This window comes from Oryctolagus cuniculus, chromosome 2 (genome assembly GCF_964237555.1).
Source record: "Oryctolagus cuniculus chromosome 2, mOryCun1.1, whole genome shotgun sequence".
NCBI classification, from domain to species: Eukaryota; Metazoa; Chordata; class Mammalia; order Lagomorpha; family Leporidae; genus Oryctolagus; species Oryctolagus cuniculus.
In genome coordinates, this window is record NC_091433.1 from 42,419,608 (window position 1) to 42,441,461 (window position 21,854).

Sequence of the window (21,854 nt, forward strand, 5' to 3'; positions counted from 1 at the left end):
CGCACCGCGCAGATCCGAGGCCAGGAGCCAGGTACTTATCCTGGTCTCCCATGGGGTGCAGAATTTAAATTTAAAAGTTATAAATTTAAAAGTTATAAAAAGTTCTGTAAAAGCCAGTTTTTTAAAAAAGATTTATTTTATTTATTTGAAAGACAGAGTTAGAGAGAGAGATAGAGGCACAGAGAGAGGTCGTCCCTCCACTGGTTCACTCCCCAAATGTCTGCAACAGTGGGAGCTGAGCTGACCTGAAGCAAGGAGCCAGGAGCTTCTGCATCTCTCACATGCAGGGGTGCAGGGGTCCAAGGATTGGGCCACTTTCTACTGCCTTCCCAGACATATTAGCAGGGGAGCTGGATCAGAAGTGAAGCAGCTGGGACTTGAACCAGCATCCATATGGGATGCCAGAGCTGCAGGCCATGGCTTTAACCCGCTGTGCCACAATGCTTGCCTCTAAAAGCCAGCTATTAAAGACACTTTTCATCTGTGGTGTTCTAGACTCTTGGAAAGGATAAACGCTTTAGAATTGGTACTTGGAAAATGTATTCCCATTCAAAGAATTGACATGTATACTTTAAAAATCAAGTAATTATAATCACACAACTCATTTTCCTTTCTGCTTGGCTTCCAAAAATCCTGCAAAAGCAGTGTACAGTGAGGCTAAATCCTAGTACAGAGGCATATATTTGGGGCATACTTCCTTCTTCCTTAAAAAACAGTTCTAATAATGATACTATCCACAAGTCTTGTACTGTAAAGAATCTCAGATGCTTTTTTGGAGGTCGTGGGAGTAAATAATGAATGAAAGTACACACAGAACATTTCCTGTTTTGACTTTCATCGAAGGGAAGGATTATGCTTTTCTGGTACCAATAAGCGCGAAGTTCTCCCTATGCACAACACACGCTCCTGGGCTGGTGTGTTTAAGAATGACCACAGGCTGTAAGGGTCAGGAATCTAGCTGTAGAACTACAGCATGTGTAGAGACAACATCAGGAAACATGATTTCAAACATCCATGCTACCCTCGGGCTCCATAAGTCTCATTACTCAATTAGCAATATGAACATTTGATGAAAACATTTTTTTTGAGTCAGCAGTTCAAATACTGGCATTTTGGCTAACATTTTTCCAAAGGTAGGAAAATTTTTGGATAACTGTTTTTGGTAACTTTTTTTCTGTAAAAGAGTTTATTGAACCAACTCATGTTCATGGTAGAAATTTGTAAAATCAAGAAAGTAGAGGCTGGCACTGTGGCACAGTGGGTTAAGCAGCAGCCTGTACTACTGGCATCCCATTTGGTCGCCAGTTAGAATCCCAGCTGCTCCACTTCCAATCTAGCTCCTTGCTAATGCACCTGGGAAAGCAGAGGAAGATGGCTCAATTCTTTGGGCCCCTGCACCCATGTGGAAGACACAGAGGAAGCTCTGGGCTCCTGGCTTGGGCTTGTACAACCCTGGCCATTGTGGCCACTGGGGGAGTGAACCAGTGGATGGAAGATTTTTCCATCCATCTCTCCTTTTCTCTCTCTGTAACTCTGCCTTTCAAATAAATAAATAAATCTTTAAAAAAAAGTATAAAGGAGCAAATTAAAATCACCTATATTCATCCATTGGGTTCTCATTCTATAATTTGACAGTATATGTATATAATTTGACACTATATATATGCGTGTGTGTCCTGTTTTCATTTATCATTATATAGTAAGAATTCCTAGGTACTAAATGTTGTTCAAAAATAAGATTGAGAAACATTTCATTGACAGATTTGCTCAACCATTACCCGTTTTCTTTATTGAACACTGTGATCTACATTCCTAAAAACAGTGATGATAGCATGCATCACTTACTACACTACATGCCAAATACTATGCTAGGTACTTCATATAAATTATCTGTCTCATAATCAAACACAATAATAATAATAATAAATAATTGTCTTTCTTTTATAGATTGACAAAACCAAGTATTAGAAGCCAATGAAGTTGCCTGCAGCAAGCTAAAGGAATTCTCTCTAATTTGCCTGACCTAAGCAAATGTTCCAATTTGGATTTTATGAATAAGCAAACAGGACTGTTCAAGGATTCCAATTGCCTATGCAAGTATGTAATTATGGCTTCAAATGAAAAATCTGAGTTCTTCTCCATTCCCTTTCTTCTTTATGTGTATAATATCTGAATACACACTAATTAATATTATATATTATTATTAATATTATATATTAATAAGTATGTATTTAAAGAAAGATGGTGTAACAAGAATATTTAGCATTTTGCTTTGGTACTTATAAATCTGCCATGAAAAGATAACACATTATAGACTTAGAATCCTTATTCTGTGGTCTGTGAGCACTCGCTCTAGAAATGAGCCTTTCGTTTTCATTTTCTTAATGGATGGTAACATCACTGTCATGAAGAGGAATTAAGACAAGAGGTGGTGAAGATTCTGAATTTTACCTTACTTGGAAATATGCATTGTCCACATATTGGCAAATGCCCAAAGAAGCAGGCCAGAGCTACCCCAGCTAACTAGACAGAGAGCCCGGCTCCAGCGCCACGGCTTTAACGAGTGGGTAAGGATGCTTTCCAATCAGCACACGATTGGACGACGGAGAAATCAAGGCTTGTTCCTGCGGTTAGTGACGGCCGCAGCGGTCGCAGGCACCACATCGCTGTGCGCCCCCAGTCGCAGCTAGAGGATTCAGAACGCCCCTTCCCGGTACTCGGCGGCACCAACGTTATCCAAACCTGAGCGGTAACTGATGGGTGAGAACATGCCGCAGCTAAAATCGATCGTCCTGGGCACCCACCCGGCGGGCCCAGGAACACGGCAGAAGACAGAGGCAGGGGGCGTGGACAATTTAGTAAACCCTAGATGTGCAGAGAGGAAAGGGAGGGGCCGCAAAGGTGACTTCCCGACAGTCTAACCGAACGTGTCCGACAGAAGTAACTTGGCTTTTGCAGACACGCGGGGTGACCTAGAGCCCCCGCCGGGACGTCGGTTCTAAGCCTCCGGCGGCCCCCAGGCCCGCGCCGAGGCCCGTCTCGTCCCCTCAGGCGGTCGCGCCGCCGCCGTCCGGGGTCTCGGCGCCCGGCAGCCCCCAGCCCCATCCCGGGTCCCCGCGGCTCTGGCGCCCTCGCCTTCGGCCAGAAGCAGCAGCAACAGCAGCAGGAGCAGGAGGAGGAGGAGCAGCAGCAGCAGCGGCAGCGACATGGCCCGCCCAGGCCGGGCCGGACCCCCGGGGGCCAGCGGAGGGCGGCCCGGCGCGCCGGGGCTGGGGGCGCGGCGGGGGCGGGGCGCCCGGGCGTTGCTACGACGCGGACGGCGCGCGCCCCTGGCAGCCGGCCCGCCCACGTCAAGGTTTGTTTAATCATCGGCAGGGTATTTATGGCCGGGCCCCGGGGGGCGGCGGCGGGGGAGCCAGGAGACCGCGCCGGGCAGCGGATGAGGCGCGGCGGCTGCGGCCCAGGGCACCTCCCCCCGGCTTCCCGAACCCTGCCCGGTCCGACCCGAGGGGGAGGATGGAAACACCAGCGGCGCTCTGAGCCCCTCCGGAAGACACCCCGCTCCCCGCCATTACCACCCCGCGGACCTGAAGAAGCCACCGCCTCGTCCCCTCCGCGTCTCCATCTCCAGAGCGGGGCCGAGCGGAAAAGCGAGCGATGGCGGAAAACCTGAGGAGGCTGATCTCGAACGAATCTTTACGATTGTTGCAGGGAAAGCTGGAGACCTGGGCGAAAGAGTATAACGTAAGTCGGGACGGGAGACCGCCGCCGCTCGCCCTTCCTAGGTTCCCTGCAAAAGTTGTAGGGGTGGCGTGCGGCGGCTGCTTTGCAAACACCCGGTGCTTGTGATCGCTAACCAGGACCTCAGCCTCGCGCTAGGGTCGCGGCCCGCAAGGGCGCGTGCCCCCCACGACCGCTTGGCGGCGCTGTGGGGACACGGCCCGCGGAGCGCAGGCCTCCCCTGGAGAAGGAAGCCCGCCTTCCTGGAGCGGTAGCCAAGGACGCTCTCGGCCCTAGTAACGGGGAGGCTGGCTACCTGGGACGGGTCTGGTCATGCCTGCCTCCCTCCCTCTCATGCCCCACGCCAGAGCAGTCCACACCTCACAACAATTGTTTAACTACACTCCTGCCTCTGCAAGTCTCCCACTCTGGGGACATCCAGGGGTTATCTCAGAATGGATTTTTATAAGCACGCACCCTTGAGATGGTACTCAGGAGTGAGTTAAGTGGTTGTTAACTTTGCAGGTTTCGCTTGTTTGCTGGTCAGCATGGCGATTAAGGCACAATTTCAACACCAAGACAAATTGCAGAAGGGCTGTTGCCGGGGCGTTTGTAAGGAGGCAATGTTCCGTCACCAAACACATAAGCACTCTTCAAGTCTCATTAATCCATACCCCTGAAATCGGCCAAAGTACCAGTAGAAACTGACCTCAGGTCCACTGGCCCTGAGGATGAGGGTCCCACTCCTGCATAGCAAGCAGAGCAGTGAGGCAGACAGACGTGGACTGGACAGTAAGTAGCTCCCAGCCTAGGTTCTAGGTCTGGCTCTGCGTGCAGCTGTAGCTGAATGACCTGGGCAGTTATGTAAGCTGTGTGGTCTCAGAACCTCGTCCGCCTCAAGGGAGAGATTGCACTGGGTGAGGGTGATGTTCCTTCTGAGAGCTGCTGCTTTCTTCTTGGCCTCCCTGTCTGGCATTTGGTGTTTCTTCCTTTTGTTGCCCTTAAAGACCCAGCTCTGGACGTTACTTTTCCAAAAAGAAGAATTCAGGGAGATTAAAATGACTTCTTTATCACAAAGATTGTGCTCCCCTCACCGCTTTTTAAAGGACGTGTTTGCTACCTTGTCTCAGGAGGCTGAGAATAACAAATCCTCATATATCTGTTCCTCTTTTTTTAAATTGGCCTGTGGCCTACTTAAATTCTGAATTTTACAAAGAACATTGTTGGTCACTTTGCTTAACACAAAAGACACTAGCACTTGCCTGGAACAAATGCAGTGATTGTTTTAGTGAGAACAGTGCTGAGAAATGCCGTACCTGATCACAGTTTCCTGTCATGGTGGCAGCTCATTCCCCTGTTCTCCTTAAAACTATCTCAGTACAGCCACACCTTCCTCCACTGCACAGGAGCGAGGTAGAGTCCACACTCACAACAGCCAGTGAGTTTCCAAGCTGTTTCCCAGGCTCCAGGATTCTTCTGGAGCTTCCTGTGGTCTGTCACGTGGGGATGCTGACACGCCCTCTGCATTCTCCTCTGCTGCTTTGTCTTTTACAGGATGCGGATGAAGCTCCCATCTCTATGCTGGGCCTGTCCTCCTCTGAGCTTTCACTTCTCTGGTGGCCCATTGGCCATTTTCAATAGGGAGTACTATCGCCAAGCCAACGTCAAACCAGTCTGAGTGAATTTCGCTCCAACCACAACTCGCTTTCCCGACTTAATTGTCTTCCTCATGATATACCCTGCATCCCTTTCACCAGCATAATGTTTGTTCCAACCTCAGAATTCGTACAGAAGGTGAAAATCTTCATCGCCTCCACTACTGCCCATGTCTGCCTTTGATCATATTTTGCCTGGATTATTTTTTTTTAATTTACTTATTTATTTGAGAGTCAGAGTTACACAGAGAGAGGAGAGGCAGAGAGAGAGAGAGAGGTCATCTATCCGCTGCTTCACTCCCCAGTTGGCCACAAAGGCCGGAGCTGTACCAATCCAAAGCCAGGAGCCAGGTGCTTCTTCTGGGTCTCCCATGCGGGTGCAGGGGCCCCAACACTTAGGCCATCTTCTACTGCTTTCCCAAGCCACAGCAGAGAGCAGGATTGGAAGTGGAGCAGCCAGGTCTCGAACTGGTGCCCATATGGGATGCCGGCACTTCAGGCCAGAGCTTTAACCCATTGCGCCACACTGCCGGCTCCTGCCTGGATTATTATAAGAGTAATAATGTTACTCAAAGTGAGTCTTCTAAATGTCAAATTATACCACTTAGTCTTTTAATTAAACCCTTCAAACTTTGTATTTCTCTCAGAAGACCAGGATCCTACGAGAGCCTTCAAAACCACACATAGTTGTATCACTTTATCCTCCCTGACCTCATTTTTTGTCCAGTCCACTCCATCAGTGCTGGCCTTCTTGCTCTTCCTGCCAACAGGGCTTTCTATGATGTTAGATGTGTTCTGTATCTGCAGGGTTCAATATGGTGGCTGTTGGGCACTTGAAATGTGGCAAGTGCATACTGAGGACCTGAATTTTTTGTTTCACTTCCGTTTAAATTCAAAGAGCCACATGTAGCTAGTGGCTCCTGTTCAGGACAGCACAGCTCCGGAGCCTGTCAGACATGCTTCTGCTTCAGGGCAGTTTGCCCCTGCCATTCCTCTTTGTGGAAAGCTTTTCACTGGCTGAGCCAAAGTTCTACATGGCTTTCTGAATGCCTTCAAGCCGTTAAGTGAATGTCATCTTCCCAGAGATGTCCAGCTGCTCGTCCTGTTTATAACTGCAATCTCCTATCCTCCTTCCCGGGCACTCGCTATCTCCATTCCTTCTTCAATAATAACTATACCTTCTTTTTTTAAAAAGTTATGCATTTATCAGTCCGATCAGTGACAACTAACCGAGCACCAAAAAGGAAACCTGTTGAAGTGAAATGGACACTATGAGAAACAGTGACTTGATCAGCCCTTGTTCTGACTGTCAATGAACAACTTAATACTTTATCCCTTTTAGTATTTTTTTGATCTACTTAATACTATTGATTGAACTCTTTCATTAACATACAATTATTCTTAGGTGTTTAAATTTAACTGAAAAGTGATCCCTGTTAAATATATTTGGATCTGGCTGAAGAGCCCATGAGAGTATTTTAGGCATGGAAAGCCAAGACACTCTGAAAAAAAAAAAAACAAACCCTAAATGAAAGATCTCTGCAAGTGAGATCCCAGTGGAAAGACCGGGCCATCAAAGAAGGAGGTACCTTTCTCTGTACCTTTCTCTGAAGGGAAGAGAGAACTTCCACTTTGACTATGAACTTGTCTAAATAAGATCAAAGTCAGCAAACTCAAAAGGCTTCCATAGCTTTGGAAACTCATGACTAGAGCCTAGGGAGATTATAGATGCCATAGAGTGTCAGTGTCAATTTGTTAAGTCAACAACAGGAGTCACTGTGCACTTACTCCTCATGTAGGATCTCTGTCCTTAATGTGTTGTTCAATGTGAATTAATGCTAGAACTAGTACTCAAACAGTATTTTACACTTTATGTTTCCGTGTGGGTGCAAACTGTTGAAATCTTTACTTAATATATACTAAATTGATCTTCTGTATATAAAGATAATTGAAAATGAATCTTGATGTGAATGGAATGGGAGAGGGAGCAGGAGATGGGAGGGTTGTGGGTGGGAGGGAAGTTATGGGTGGGGGGAAGCCACTGTAATCCAAAAGCTGTACTTTGGAAATTTATATTTATTAAATAAAAGTTAAAAAAAATAAAAAGTTATGCATTTATTTGAAAGAGTTACAGAGAGAGAAGGAGAGACAGAAAGATCTTCCTTCTGTTGGTTCACTCCCCAGATAACCACAATGGTCTGGGCTGAAGCTAAGGTGCCAGAACCTTCATCCAGGTCTCCCATGTGGTTGACAGGGGCCCAGATTCCTGGATCATCTTTCTGCTGCTTTTCCCAGGCCATTAGCAGAGAGCTGGATTGGAACTGGAGCAGCTGGGAGTCAAACTGGCACCCATATGGATGATGGCATTGCAGGTGGTGGTTTTACTCAATATGCCACACTGCCAGCCCAGTACCTATACCTACCTAGTAATTTATGTTATCATCAGTCTCCCTATCCCCTCTGCTAGAATGGAAACTCGGAGGGCAGAGAGTTCTGCCTTGTGCTACTCACTACTGTAGAACAATACTTGGTACCTGCTAGATGTTCAACAAATACTTAATGATGAATGAATGCTGGACTCTCAGCTTCTTTGACTAATTTCCCTTCTCAAAAATCTCATAACCAGTGTATAATTTAAAATGATGACTAAGTACCCCTAATTGAGCCTTTATTAAAGTTTCATTGAGGAGTGGACACCTGGTGCAGGGGTTAGATACCCTCACCCCATGTTGGAGTGCCTGGTTTGGGTCCCAGCTCCTCTGTTTCTGATTAGGCTTCCTGCTGTGTGTACCCTGGGAGGCAGTGGATGAAGGCTTATGGAGTGATGGCTCAGATGCTTGAGTGCCTGCCACCCACGTGGGAGACCTGGGTTGAGTTCCTGGCTCCGTTCTTTGGTCTGATCGAGCCTTAGCTTGGCAGGCATTTGGGGAGTGAACCGGTAGATGGAGAATCTCTTTCTCTCTTTCTGCTTGTCTGTCCGTGTCTCTTTCCCTGCCTCTGTTCCTTTCAGATAAAATGAAAATGGATAAATTTGTAAAACTAATTTAAAAATTGCACTAGGACTTGAAGCCAGTTTCCAATTTGGGGCATAAGTGAAAGGATGGAAAGTGTTTTTAGCAATTAGTCTTTGTGTAGCTCAAGAGAGAGGATGAGGAAATATCTATATATATCTTACCATACAATTTAAGTCACATCCAAACTTCTTCTGAATCTTGTTATCCTTAGTTTTTGAGTTCTGGTCAGTTGCTAAGCACTTTGTTGTAATATTGCAGATTTGTTTTTTGTTGTTGTTTGTTTATTTTAGTTTCAGAGACTTGAAACTATAGATAAAGAATAAGAATATTCATTACAGCAAACATTTGTTAAAATGTTGGCTGTAGAAAACCATGTTTGTTTATTAAACCTATGTTTACTGTGGAGGGGTGATTTTGCTGTGATCAGCTTGGTTTAGTCCTAATTTACTGAGCAAAATAAAAAGCTATATAATGCCCTTTTAGAATTAAGAATGTGAGTACAGTCACCCCACTGGGAAAAAAGTTACTTGCAAGGAAAATAGTTACTTAGATTAATTCTAAAACATAATAAACATTTTTTTCTTCCTATTAGCTGTTATTTGGATTGACAATTAGACCTTACTGAGTTTTTCTTCCACATCTCCCTCATGTTATTTGCTTCTTATCTGTTCCCATCACCCCTGCCTTAATTCTGCCATCACGTCCATCTCATAACCTTTTAGCTCTGCTGTAGAATCTGCTTCATTATAGTCTAGGCAGTAGTCCTGTACCAGCCAGGATTTTGTATTCAACAGTTTTGTTTACCCATTCCGAAAACTACATGGAAAATTCCAGAAACAAAATTCATACATTTTAAGTTGTGCAGTGTTCTAATGTGCATGATTAAATCTTGTACTGTCCCACTTCTTGCCACCCCATATGTGACTCATCCCTTTGTCCAGTGTATCCACGCTGGATACACTGCCTGCTTGGTAGTCATGGAGGAGCCATCTTGTGTAGCACACTAACTGTCACATTGTTGCATGCTTTTGTTCCGATGATCCTTAATTTACTTAATCATGGCCCCAGAGAGTAGTGAGGCTAGCAATTCAGCTATGCCTAAGAGAAGCTGTAAAGTCCTTCCTTTAAGTGAAAAACTGGAAGTTCTCAGTTTAGTAAGGAAAGAGACAAGATGCACTGAGATTGCTAAGATCTATGGTGGGAATGAATCTTCCGTCTGAAATTGTGAAGAAGGAAACATGAATGAGTGGTCATTTTACAGTCAAACCTCAAACTGAAGAAGTTATGGCCACAGTGCAAGATAAGTGCTTTGCAAAGATGGAAAAGGCACTAAATTATAGTGTTTGTTACTATCTTCTTTTATTTATTATTTTTTTTGACAGGCAAAGTGGACAGTGAGAGAGAGAGACAGAAAGGTCTTCCTTTGCCATTGGTTCACCCTCCAATGGCCGCTACAGCTGGCGCACCATGCTGATCCGATGGCAGGAGCCAGGCACTTATCCTGGTCTCCCATGGGGTGCAGGGCCCAAGGACTTGGGCCATCCTCCACTGCACTCCCGGGCCACAGCAGAGAGTTGGCCTGGAAGAGGGGCAACCGGGGCAGAATCCGGCACCCTGACCGGGACTAGAACCCGGTGTGCTGGCGCCACAAGGCGGAGGATTAGCCTAGTGAGCCGCGGTGCCGGCCTGTTACTACCTTCAATTTCAGATATCAACTGTGGGGTTTTGGAATATATCCTCATACATACATATATGCATCAGAGACAGTAAATTCTTTAAAATAGAATTACCTCCCCCAAAGCCTTTTTCTGTTGTTGTTTATTTTTTGACCTATATATATTTGAGAGGTAGAGAGAGAACACATTCATCTGCTGGTTCACTTTCCAAATGCTGGCAATAGCCAGGGCTGGGCAGCAGCTGGAGCCTGGAGCCAGAGTACAATTCAGGGTTCTCACACGGGTGGCAGGGGCTCTGTCTCCCAGGGTACACATTAGGCTGCAGTGAGGAATCCAACCCAGGCACTGCAGTGTGGAGAGCAGGCATCTCAGAACCCGTAGGCTAAATGCCCACCTCCAGTGGTTGGCTTCTAATCTTAACAACAGCTAACAGCCTTCTAGGTCCAGGGACTACCTTTTGCCGGATTACTTTTAAAAATTCCAAATTCCAGCCGGCGCCGCGGCTCACTAGGCTAATCCTCCACCTAGCGGCGCCGGCACACCGGGTTCTAGTCCCGGTTGGGGCGCTGGATTCTGTCCCGGTTGCCCCTCCTCCAGGCCAGCTCTCTGCTGTGGCCAGGGAGTGCAGTGGAGGATGGCCCAGGTGCTTGGGCCCTGCACCCCATGGGAGACCAGGAAAAGCACCTGGCTCCTGGCTCCTGGCTCCTGCCATAGGATCAGCGCGGTGCGCCGGCCGCAGCGCGCTGGCCGCGGCGGCCATTGGAGGGTGAACCAACGGCAAAAGGAAGACCTTTCTCTCTGTCTCTCTCTCTCACTGTCCACTCTGCCTGTCAAAAAAAAAAAAAAAAATCCAAATTCCATTGAGGAATATTTTATGAGTCCCCTTCCCGCCCCCAAGAACTAATATTAGAAACAACAAACATTGCCAGCTCATTTAAGTGGTGCAGAATCCGTGCAAGCTCAGTTCCTGAGCTTCTGCTTGGGGGGCTAAACACTATTCATAATTTTCACAGTGTACATTATTCAGTAATTTTCAACAAATATATTTTCTCTGCCTCTGATGTGTCTGTGCTAAGTGCTGGGAATAGGAAAGTGAGCTGCATGTTAATGGTGAACTTTCAGCTGGTGAAGAGGAAGAAGGTTGGGGCAAGCAGCGTGTGCAGTTTAGGGGGCTGTGAATAGTCCAGGGCAGGCAGTGGCGTGAGATGACGCTGAATAGGTAAGGTGGTTGGGCCCAGGTTGGGAAGCGCCTTGAGTGGTGTGTTAAGGAGTTTGGACTTTATCCTGCGGGCAGTGGGGAGAAACTGCAGAAAGCAGACCAGTTTGACTTCAGTTCTAGAAAGATTCCCCATAATTGTCCTATGATTGATGGGGATATTGAAAACTCTAGGGACAATAGGCGAACTAAGTGACACTTAAGGAAAGAAATTGTATAAATCAACATCTCTTAAACTAGCTGGTACATTTAGTGAACAAGAGCAAAGACTCTGAGAATGGTCGCTAAGATTCATATCAGTGTAGGCTGTCCCAAATGCCCCAATTTATTGTACAGCATCCATATGATTTTCTTGATCAACTGTGCAAAAGGCTTAAGTAACCTATGCAGAAATGAATTCTGGTTCCCTAAGTGATCCATAGAGATGTTAATGTGAGAAGAGAAATTAACCTTACAGTGTTAACAGTACCTGGAGGGGGTCAGCATTGAGTTGAATCCCTCCTCCATCTGAGATGCATTTGTTTCTCCCAGTGTCCTGTAGAACGGCAAGTTAACTTGGGTGACGTGCTCTGAGATTTGTTTTAAAAATCCATGTATTGGCCTGCACCACGGCTCACTTGGCTAAATCCTCTGCCTGCGGCGCCAGCACCCAGGGTTCTAGTCCCAGTTGGGGCACTGGATTCTGTCCCTGTTGCTCCTCTTCCAGACCAGCTCTCTGCTGTGGCCCAAGAAGGCAGTGGAGGATGGCCCAAGTGCTTGGGCCTTGCACTCGCGTGGGAGACCAGGAGGAAGCACCTGGCTCCTGGCTTCGGATTGGTGCAGCGCGCTGGCTGTAGCGGTCATTTGGGGAGTGAACCAACAGAAAAGGAAGACCTTTCTCTCTGTCTCTCTCTCTCTCAGTGACTAACTCTGCCTGTGCAAAAAAAAAAAAAAAAAAAAAAAAATTCCACGTATTCTGTATGATTATAGTAGTAAGGGGTGGAAACTTACTATTCCCTTGGTTACCCCATCCCCTAGATAGAAGAAGATTACATTTCATGAAGTAAATAATAGACACCCAAAATCTTTTGATTATTTAATCTGTGAGTAAGGATGGGAAGTTAGTAATGCAAGACATCCTCATACAAAACTCTTCTTCTGTTCTGTTACTGAAACCTGTGCTAAGCAGTAAAACTGCATTAAATATCTTTGCATAGAAAGGAGATCTTAAAGAGGTATCTCTCTTCCTTGTTTTAGAATAGCCTTTGTGGTTGAAATAGAAGCCACCTCTTTGCCAAAACATGCCTGGTTCCTAATACAAAAGGTTGTTATGGCTGCTGTGTTGCTATGGAGTGTTCAAACAGACTCCATGCCTGTCTTGGCCCCTCCTCCTTAGTCAAAATACTTTTATATTTTTGAGGATTCAATCCAATTAGTAAAACTACAGAGAACATTTTTTCTTCCCCTTAGGACTTTTATCTCTGTACTAGCCAGACCAAGATGGAATAATGAATAAATCCCCAAACCTCAGTGTCTCAGTGGAACATTATTTTTCTCATTCATGCAAAGTCTGGTAGCAGTGCTCCTCCTTGGTGTCAGTTGCCCTTTGTCTTTGGAGCTGCCATGTTATCACAGGACTTGAAGTTTTGCAGGGAAGAGTGAGGCAAGAACTTGCACTGCCCTTAAGTTAGACACAGCGCTCACTCCCACCATCATCATTGGCCAGAATTAGTTATGTGGCTCCAATTGTAAGGGAGCCTGAAAGATGTGGGCAAGTGGATGGCACATTTAATTGGTGTTATTCTTTTTGCCACAGTTTTATTGATGAATTTGTGGCTACAAAGTATTCAAGGCAGAATATGTTTACTAGAAAGGTCGTTAACTTCTGAATTTGTCTTTTCTTATTTTCAAAGGAGATACATGATGAAAGAAGTACAGCAGGAATATTAATTATCGGTTAAGACATTATAAATGCTAATGGAGAGGCCAAAATAGAAACTTTGCCAAACTGCTGCGGATGTCCATAGCCTTTCTCTTATACCTAAAACTTGGCATTTTGATTTGAAATCTTCCTTGTTGAGGTAGTGTTGTTAGGGTAAAGTCAGCCATAGTGCAGAAGAGAGGGCCACTTTTAGGGATAGAGCTGCTCAAAAGGTTGTCTGTATATGGGACTGCTTCCCCCTTAGAGGAACAATCATAGCCTGTTAAAACCAGCATTTGAAGAACTCTTGAAAGCTTGCAAAGTACCCTTCATACATTATTGCCTTTAAGCTTTATAAAAACTTGTGAAATAAGGTTTTATTTTCTATATTTACAGATGAGAAAACCAACTCTCAGGAGGGCAGCTCACTTGCCCAAGGTCTCATTTGGCTACAGAGAGTAGCACTAAGATTGAAGCTAGGTCTTTTGCAGGACAAATCTGTGATCTCCTACAGAGGAAGGACAGGTGTGAGGAAATCCCATTTGCTTCCAGCTTCCATTTCCTGTCATGTTCCTCCACCTTCCCCACCCCGCATTATACATACAGATCCCCAACAGTGGGAGGAAAAAACAGGGTAGAAATTAGGACCTTTGTTTTCCATATATGAATTTGCACAGGGGAGGGGGCAGTTATAAAAGGCTACAGAGCACCTCTGTTTAGTGTCCTGATACTCACTGGCTGATTCATCTCTTTTCCTTTCTCATCCATGAATCCTCTAGTGGGCTGAATAACAATACTATTCCTTTTCTATGTAACATAATTGTTTTCTGAAGGTTAGGTGAGCCACTTATTATTGTAGTGGCATTTATATTTTCAAGGAATATTGTAACAAATCCTTTTTCCTGTTAATCCTTCATTGTACAGTAATATACAGGGGGGCTGCAAAAAGTTTGTAAAAATGGGGTTAAAAGATAAGAGTAAAAATATGAACCTTATTTCTCAACATAAGTTCCATCAAGCTCAGGATATTTTTGTAAACAATGTCACCAGTCATTCTGCCCATCCCCAAAGAACCAAAGGCCCTCCTAGGAATCTAGCCATGTCAGTGTGGTCTTTTTTATATTATTAGCTGAAGAAATCTGAAAGCCCTTCAGGTATTTTTTAAGATCAGGAAGCAAATGAAGTCAGAAGGAACCAAATCGGGACTGTGAAAGGCTATCTGATGGTTTCCCATCAAAACTCTCACACTTTGTTTGAGCGGAAGCTTTGTGGTGGAGGAGGAGGACTCTCCAGTGAAGCTTTTCTGGGTGTTTTCCTGCTGGGACTTTGGCTGACTTTCTCAGAACAGTCTCCTAATAAGCCAATGGTATCATTCCTTGTTCCTCCATAAAATCAATAAGCACAAATGTCTTGCGCTTCCCAAAAAACTGTGACCATGACTTTTGCTCTTGACCAGTCTGCCTTTGCTTTGACTGAACCACTTCTACCTCTTGGTTGCTTTTGCTTTGTTGTGCTTTGTCTTCAGGGTCATCCTGGTTGAGCCATTTCCATCTCCCGTTACAATTCTTTCAAGAAATGCTTCAGAATCTTAATCTCATTGTTTTAAAATGCCCACTGAAAGTTCTGTTCTTGTCTGCATCTGTTTTGGGTGCAACAGTTGCCACCCACCGAGCAGAAAGCTTGCTCCAGTTTAATTTTTCAATCAGAATTGTGTAAGTTCAATCAGCTGAGTTATTTAGCTAGTATTTCTGCTGTTAACCATCAGTCTTCGTCAATGAGGGCATGACGAAGATTAGTGTTTTTCTCATGGACTGATGTGGATGGTCTGTCAATGTGGACTTCATCTTCAACATCCATCTTCTCTCTCCCTAAAATAAGGTATCCGTTTGCAAACTGCTGATTTCTTTGCAGTGTCGTCCCCATAAGCTTTTCACAAAATATAAATGACTTCACCATCCTTCAAACCAAAGCTTCACAATCCATTTGGTGTTTATTTTTGTTTCAGTTTTCACAGCATTCATATTGCACTGATAGGAGTTCTTTTCAAACTAATATCTTATCCTTAGTGCCTCAAACTAGGTTCTGTTCAGACATGCTATAACAAGCTACTATGAATTTAGCTTGGCACAAAACACTTTGAAACTCAGGCGTAGTGTTTCCTAGTATCCATTTCCACGGACTTTTAAAAAAAGATTTATTTTATTTTATTTGAAAGGCAGAGTTACACAGAGAGAGGAGAGGCAGACAGAGAGAGAGAGAGAGAGAGAGAGAAGTCTTTCATCTGCTGGTTCACTCCCCAGTTGGCTGCAATAGCTGGAGCTGTGCCGTTCCAAAGCCAGGAACCAGGAGCTACTTCCCGTCTCCCATGTGGGTGCAGGGGCCCAAGCACTTGGGCCATCTTCTTCTGGCTTTCCCAGGCCATAGCAGAGAGCTGGATTGGAAGAGAAGCAGCCGGAACTCGAACTGGCACCCATATGGAATGCCTGCACAGCAGGTGGCAACTTCACCCGCTACACCACAGCGCTGGCCCCTCCATGAACTTTTTGAAGACCCTTTTTGTGTGAAGCATATTTTGTCTGTGAGATTGAAGTTTCTTCAAGTGAAAATAATTTTATATCTTACTGAAGTTGATGAGTTTAAATAAATTTTCAAGCTAAAGTTTGAAAGTTGATTAAAAGTGTATGTTGACAAATTTTATTAATGTAGTCATAAATGTATTAATCATGTTTTCCTTCTGATTTTTCATGGAGACGACTCAAGGTTAGGAATAAAAGAATATTGGCCAGCGCCGTGGCTCACTAGGCTAATCCTCTGCCTGCAGCACCGGCACCCCCGAGGTTCTAGTCCCGGTCGGGGCGCCGGATTCTGTCCCGGTTGCCCCTCTTCCAGGCCAGCTCTCTGCTGTGGCCCGGGAGTGCAGTGGAGGATGGCCCAAGACCTTGGGCCCTGCACCCGCATGGAAGACCAGGATAAGCACCTGGCTCCTGGCTTCGGATCAGTGCGGTGCGCCAGCTGTAGCAGCCATTGGAGGGTGAACCAATGGTAAGGGAAGACCTTTGTCTCTCTCTCTCACTGTCCACTCTGCCTGTCAAAAAATATATATATATAAGAAAAGAATAGGTATGAGAACCAGTGGTAGAGAGTCTGATGATGAGACTTTTGTGAGAGGAAATAGCTTACTGTGGATGAGGTTGAGGCTGCCCAGGAGTGAGGGCAATGAGGGTCCTTTAGGATGGGGGCTACACATATGCAAAGGAAGAGCTAGATCATGGCTGGAGTGGAGACAGCGAGAAGGGAAGTCAGGTTGGGTGAGTTAGAGAGAGGCATATTATAGAGGACTGGAAATTAGACGAGGTTTAGGCTTGATGGGACAGGCTTATTTGCTTAAGCAAGAGAATCACTACATTGAGAGCATGGGAATAAATGTCCTGTTGTTCTCCCTCCCCAAACTGTGAAAGAGTAATCTGTCCTCATTGCCTCTTCAACTCCTATTTGCTCCTCCATCCCAGTACAATTTGGAGAAACTTCAAATCTCCCCCCTCCATATTCTGCTATAACTGATCCTACAATGGGCACTAGAGGCCACCTTGTGGGTCACCCATATCCAATTCCTTTTTAGTCCTTATCTCCTTGATTTCTCTGCAGCAATGGACACATCACACTTTATGCCTTCAGTTATTTCTGATACTGGTGGCTCCCAGATCTGTCTGCAGCTTAGATCTTACTCCAGAGCTTCTGACCTGGATAGCATTGGACAGCTCCATGTGGATGCTTCTGAGGGCCTGCAAATGCAAAGCAAACCAAGCAGAGACTTTACTCTTGCTGGTCCTCCTCTTGTGGCCTCAGGTTGGGTATTGGCACCGCACTCCCCTCTGTGGGTATCTCAGAAAATCGAGACCTTCCCTCTTCATCATGCCTCACAAATGGGCTCATTAAGCCCCGAAGATTCTACGTATCCATTCTCTCTCAGTAGCACCTACTTTCCCCTTTCTGTTATTGCTGCTCTTATTCAAGCACCCCTTGTTTCTTACAAAATTGGGAAAGCCAGCTTCTAGGAAGTGTTTGGACAGATCTCAAGAAGACTTTGTTGCAAAAAGACCTGTTGTAGCAGGAGAAAAACTCATGGGCACAGTAGCTTCATGCGATCCAGAGAATTCTGTGTCTAACAAATCCTCAGTATTTCTTCCATCTGGACTACAAAGGGAGACTATATCTGCTGTACAGGGGTTAGCAACTTTAAAGGAACACATTTTCTTTATGTTAATATTGCTGGTGATTATATTCTTGAATATTTTACTCCTTTTTATTATTACCATTTTCCAATCTGCATGAAGCCACTGAATATGTTTGAAGTTTACTTGTATAAGTTCCACACCTGTAACTTGGCACATAACTTGATTTTCTCTCCTTCATTTATACCCATCTCCAAGCCAACACTGATACGTTGTTTGAAGGATCAGTTCTGTGGCTTGTTTCCCCCATACAGGTGATTCTCACATAGCACAAGGGTAGTATTTTTAAAACTTAGCCACAGCAGTCAACGCATTTCACTTCACAATGTAGCACAAATAGCCCTCATAGGTATAGATAAAAGTTACATTAGTATCTCTTATCTTCACTCTCTGTGATTCAGTTTTCTGTTTTATTTTATTTTTTTTTTATTTTTTTTGACAGGCAGAGTGGACAGTGAGAGAGAGAGACAGAGAGAAAGGTCTTCCTTTTGCCATTGGTTCACCCTCCAATGGCCGCCGCGGCCGGCGTGCTGCGGCCGGCGCACCACGCTGGTCCGATGGCAGGAGCCAGGTGCTTCTCCTGGTCTCCCATGGGGTGCAGGGCCCAAGCACTGCACTCCCTGGCCACAGCAGAGAGCTGTCCTGGAAGAGGGGCAACCGGGACAGAATCTGGTGCCCTGACTGGGACTAGAACCCGGTGTGCCGGCACCACAAGGCGGAGGATTAACCTAGTGAGCCGCAGCGCTGGCTTTCTGTTTTATTTTTATTATGATTTGCTGTTCCAGACTCCATGAATTGATGTGACTTCCCCCCAGTGCTGTGGTTATCGCTCTTGATCACCCAAAAGAATCACCTCGAATGGTTTTAGCATTTCCAGCACTCATGCCCACAGTATGGTAGTGAAACCAGAGATTCTAGGTCTGGGGCTCTCAAAGCAGCCCCGGGGAAGGCTTTCCTGAGCCTTCCTGGCCTTCTACCCTTTCCTCCTCTGAGCCTTACCCCTGAAATCTGGGTCTACTTTTATAATAGCAAGTAGCACCTTGTTTTGCTTTTGTTTACCTATTTACCTTAGAGTAGAAATTCCTGGAAGGCAAGAAACTATCTCTCAGCATCTAGCGTGCAGTAGGCCTCTCCATAAAGATTGGATAAATGCAGGAATGAAGCAGAGTATCAATCATGCCTCCTGCTTCTAGAAGCCGGCTCTTTCTTTGTTTTCCCTGTTCTTCATCTTTCTTCCTAGTTGTCATCCTACTTCTTATTGCTTTTGTTCTATTTTCATTCCCCAAGCTACTTCTCACACAGCAAGATTGCACTTTGCTTTACCCTCAGCCCTCTCCCACTCTCCACTCTCCCTAGTGATCTCCTTGCTGCGTGTGGCTTCCACTCCAGGGAAGGCTGCCTAGCCACTCCTTCAACTCCCACGTCTCTTTGGAATTCCAGACTCATTCTGTAAGGCATCCTGGTAGAGAGCTAGACTCCAGCACTGGAATCTGCAGGTATGCGTTTAGAGCCTGACTGTTTCTTGTAACTGCTTAACTTTATTTTTCCTCATTGTTGAATTCTGGAAGATGTTGGCTTCCAATTTGCTGGGTGGTTTTGAGGATTAAACAAAATAGTGTACATCAAGCTCATGGCATGCTGCCTGGCTGCACAGAGAAAGGTGCCCAATAACTTTTAGCTCTTAAATGGTCTACCATTTAAGGTCCTGTAGATTCCTTAATTGCCCAAACTGTGGGACACTGGCTTGACTCAGCTGTGGCTTGGGGTTGGGAAGGACCTTTAAGGGACCATTGGTATTTCTCAGCTGGATAATTACAGCTCCCAACCTCCTTTCCAGACTGTCTCTGTAACCCAAACTTTATCTGGTCTGCTCCCACCAGAGAGAAATTTTGTAAATGCCAAACAAATCTGACCATGTCACACTCTCCTGCCTTACTGGCCTGGTTAGGTCTTTTGATGGCAAGATAACACCCCCAGCCTTTTTTTTTTTTTTTTTTTTTTTTTTTTTTGATAGGCAGAGTGGACAGTGAGAGAGAGAGACAGAGAGAAAGGTCTTCCTTTGCCGTTGGTTCACCCTCCAATGGCTGCCGCGGCTGGCGCACCGCACTGATCCTATGGCAGGAGCCAGGTACTTATCCTGGTCTCCCATGGGGTGCAGGGCCCAAGGACTTGGGCCATCCTCCACTGTACTCCCGGGCCACAGCAGAGAGCTGGCCTGGAAGAGGAGCAACTGGGACAGAATCCGGCGCCCTGACCAGGACTAGAACCCGGTGTGCCGGCGCCGCAAGGCGGAGGATTAACCTAGTGAACTGCGGTGCCGGCATACCCCCAGCCTTAATATGGTAGGCCACATCTTTCACATTTGCTCTCTGCACCCTGTACCCCTTTACCCTACTAGGATTGCTCCTTGCCCTTGGTACCTGCTGTTCCTCCTCTTGCAGTGTCCTTCCCTCTTAATTGAACTTCTATTGCTTCTTCTTCAGCTCTCTATCCATATTGGACACTTAATAAGCCTCAGGATAGTTATCATGGCCCATGCACTTCTTGTTCTTCATCCCATGTCTCCAGAAGGTGGTCTCATTGACAGCTGCCAGCATTTGTCTCTTTAAATCTAGCTTTATTATAAAAGCTACCTGTCCAGGGCTTATATGTAATAGGAACTCAATGATTCATGGACGAATGCATCTGGAGATTCTATTGAGCAGATAGTAATAATACTACAATGGTTCCTCTTCCTCCTCTTCCTCCTCTTCCTCCTCTTCCTCTTCTTCCTCTTCTTCCTCCTCTTCCTCTTCCTCTCCTTCTCCTTCTCCTTCTCCTTCTCCTTCTCCTTCTCCTTCTTCTTCTTCTTCTTCTTCCAGGCAGAGTAGACAGTGAGAGAGAGAGAGACAGAGAGAAAGGTCTTCCTTTGCCATTGGTTCACCCTCCAATGGCCACTGCAGCCAGCACACCCCGCCGATCCGAAGCCAGGAGCCAGGTGCTTCTCCTGGTCTCCCATGGGGTGCAGGGCCCAAGGACTTGGGCCATCCTCCACTGTACTCCCGGGCCACAGCAGAGAGCTGGCCTGGAAGAGGGGCAACCGGGACAGAATCCGGCACCCCAACTGGGACTAGAACCCTGGGGGTGCTGGTGCCGCAGGCGGAGGATTAGCCTAGTGAGCCGCAGCGCCGACCCAATAGTACTTCTAATTACTGTGAGCCTTCTGTATGCTTTGCCTGCATTTAAGTTTGCTCATGAGATCAACCACCTCCTAAATATGAGGGGACAGAGTCTCATATTTAAATGCATTTTCCACAGTCATGCGTTAGTAAGTGGACATCCAAATTTGGACCAAGATCTTCATTATTCATATGTCCTTGGCTCCTTTCAGTACCACATATTGCCTCATTGCTACTCATTGTTGAATACTCTTCTGCCTCTGAGTTGTTGGATGCGCATTCTTTTATTTTATTCTCCTAACACTCTGCAAAGCAATATCATTCCCATAAAGGACTTAGAGAGGTTAAGTGGCTTTTGCAAGATGACGCATAACTGTGGGAAGTGGAGGGGCTGAGATACTTACACGTGCTTGACTCCCAGGCTTATTCTCTGTCCATTTAGACCATGACATGCTCTAGCCAAAAGAAAAAGGACTTATAGTAGGTGATCGAAGTTCATTATAATAAGTACAGGTGTATGATGGCCAGAGCAAGGAACTACTGGTTCAGTGAAGAAGGAATGGCTGTAGCTGTTCAGGCTTTAAGTTCCAAATGTTTGGATTGCATCAGCAGTATGTTTTTTACATCAACATAATAAATTCATTAATTATGTCAACTGTATGTTATTAAGTCAACAATAAATTCATAAATTTCATTTATCAAACATTATCTGACTTTCCCAGACAGTGGACTCTTGAGTAGACTTTGTGCTCACTCATGTGGGAGGAACTATTATTTCACTGCAAGGTCACTGTCTACTCTCGTGTCTATCTCATAAGGCTGCACATGCCATATTTTTGTCAATATTTTCCATTATATCCTCAACTTAGTAATCTTCCGTTAAGAAAGAGTGTCCCGGGGTTGGTGTTGTGGTGCAATGGACTAAGCCACTGCCTGGGACCCTCACTGCTGGGAGAGGGGCTCAGCTGTGTGTTCAGGAGCGAAGGGGGGTAGGTGTTGGGTGAGCACACAGTAGTGTCTTCACTTGGAGCTGGCCTGAAGCAGACATCCCCTGGGTCAAGTGAGGCCACTGTCTACCTTCAGCTGGTTCCAGAGTGAAGGGATGTACTGATAGTTTCTGCTTTGGCTTTACAGAACAACTCATGTGATCAGAATCTAAATTTCTGCCTTGAACTCATTGAACAAGTGGCCAAAGTACAGGGACAACTCTTTGGGATCCTCACAACAGCAGCCCAGGAAGGTGAGAGTGGCCCGGGGCTTTCCATGCAGCTCTCCCCTCCTTT

At 45.7% G+C, this 21,854-nt stretch overlaps 1 protein-coding gene across 3 annotated transcripts in view; it reads left to right on the forward strand.

The window, feature by feature from the left end:
• The first annotated feature begins 3,610 nt into the window (after window positions 1-3,610).
• SPATA18 (spermatogenesis associated 18) overlaps window positions 3,611-21,854 on the forward strand; it is a 37,527-nt gene continuing 19,283 nt past the window's right edge. For all 3 annotated transcript variants that reach the window (XR_515194.4, XM_008248836.4, XM_008248843.4), the window contains exons 1-2: window positions 3,611-3,744; window positions 21,706-21,811. Coding sequence is in view for 2 of the 3 variants with exons in the window: in XM_008248836.4 (XP_008247058.2) it covers window positions 3,658-3,744; window positions 21,706-21,811 (193 nt within the window). In the remaining variant the exon portion in view is untranslated. The remainder of the gene's footprint in view (window positions 3,745-21,705; window positions 21,812-21,854) is intronic.